Source organism: Propithecus coquereli, unplaced genomic scaffold (assembly GCF_000956105.1).
Source record: "Propithecus coquereli isolate 6110/MARCELLA unplaced genomic scaffold, Pcoq_1.0 Scaffold221, whole genome shotgun sequence".
NCBI classification, from domain to species: domain Eukaryota; kingdom Metazoa; phylum Chordata; class Mammalia; order Primates; family Indriidae; genus Propithecus; species Propithecus coquereli.
The window spans coordinates 1,843,296-1,844,524 of NW_012147301.1; the positions used below are offsets into that span (position 1 = coordinate 1,843,296).

The 1,229-nt window shown below is 33.1% G+C and overlaps 1 protein-coding gene across 1 annotated transcript in view; it reads left to right on the top strand.

Moving 5' to 3' along the window:
- The window catches only part of DENND4A (DENN/MADD domain containing 4A), a 175,146-nt gene that overhangs the window by 110,868 nt on the left and 63,049 nt on the right, over positions 1–1,229 (top strand). Inside the window, exons 22-23 of the mRNA XM_012644820.1 lie at positions 154–270; positions 920–1,051. Of these exons, the coding sequence (XP_012500274.1) occupies positions 154–270; positions 920–1,051 (249 nt within the window). The remainder of the gene's footprint in view (positions 1–153; positions 271–919; positions 1,052–1,229) is intronic.

The window sequence follows — 1,229 nt, forward strand, 5'->3', positions numbered from 1 at the left end:
GGTAGCTAACAAAATAATGCTTTCAATTAATTAGAAGTTATCCAGAAAAAAATTCCATAAGTAAATCTGAGCACTAACATGTGGCTCCTAATTCCAGTCACTAAAGACGTTTATGATAAACAACAAAGGGTTTTGTTTCTTTTTATGTTCCAGGTGGCCAGTCTGATCTTGGATATAATTCATTATCTAAGGATGAAGTTAGAAGAGGAGATATATCTACTGAGGACATTCAAGAAGAAAAAGATAAAAAAGGGAGTGATTCTAGTTCCTGTAGGTATTGTTTAAGTTGCTACTATATAAAAATGGGAATATATATTTATAGAAAATACAGGTGACTTTAAGTATAAAAGTACTAGATTCACTTTGTATTTTCCCATTATATTAATAACTCTTTCATTCCTCCCATTACAAACCCTCTCTACCACCTAATACTGTCATACAAATGCTTCATGGGTGAAGTATATAGTCTCAGTGGCAAAACACTCTCCAAACCAAATACTATTAGAGTGAAGGCTGTATAACTCCAAAAATACTCTTATTGTAAGAGAAATATATATTTCTTGAAATGGTAGTTTTTTCCTGAGATTTAACAATATTTAGAGTTTATTAATGGACTTTGACTTACATTTACTTGCCTTCCATCCTCCACCAAAAGCACTTTTTTACAGCTAAAGAGGAAATATAAAATTTGTGCATGGACCTCATGCATGATCAGTACTTAATCATTTGATCTACACTTTGAGGCCTCAAATAAATGGAATCACTTATTTGTGGCTGACAAATAGATACAGAGATGTTCGATATTTTCTTATCACCTATTTTCAGGTAAAAATATTTAGAACTAAAAGCTGTGTCTCTTTATGCCTCCACTATGTATATAGATTTCATTTTATCAACATTTTCACTTTCATCTTTACAGTGTCAGAGAGCGAGAGTGCAAAAGGAAGTGCTGATTGCCTTCCTAAGCTCAATTATCAAAGTTCTTCCAGTATAGTTCGCCACAGTGGGACAAGTAACAACAGTGCTGGTAAAATATCAGGAGAAAGCACAGGTGAGTTGAATAGTATGCTTCTGTTATGTGCAGAATAAGTTGTATCTGTATGACTAATGAATATTTATTTTTTAAAAAAATCCTCATTCTTCAGGGTTATTTTTAAAAATATTTTGTGCAGCCTCTCATGGTATGGCTTAGTAACTTGAGTTCTAGTCAGGGTGGGGAACCTGTGACT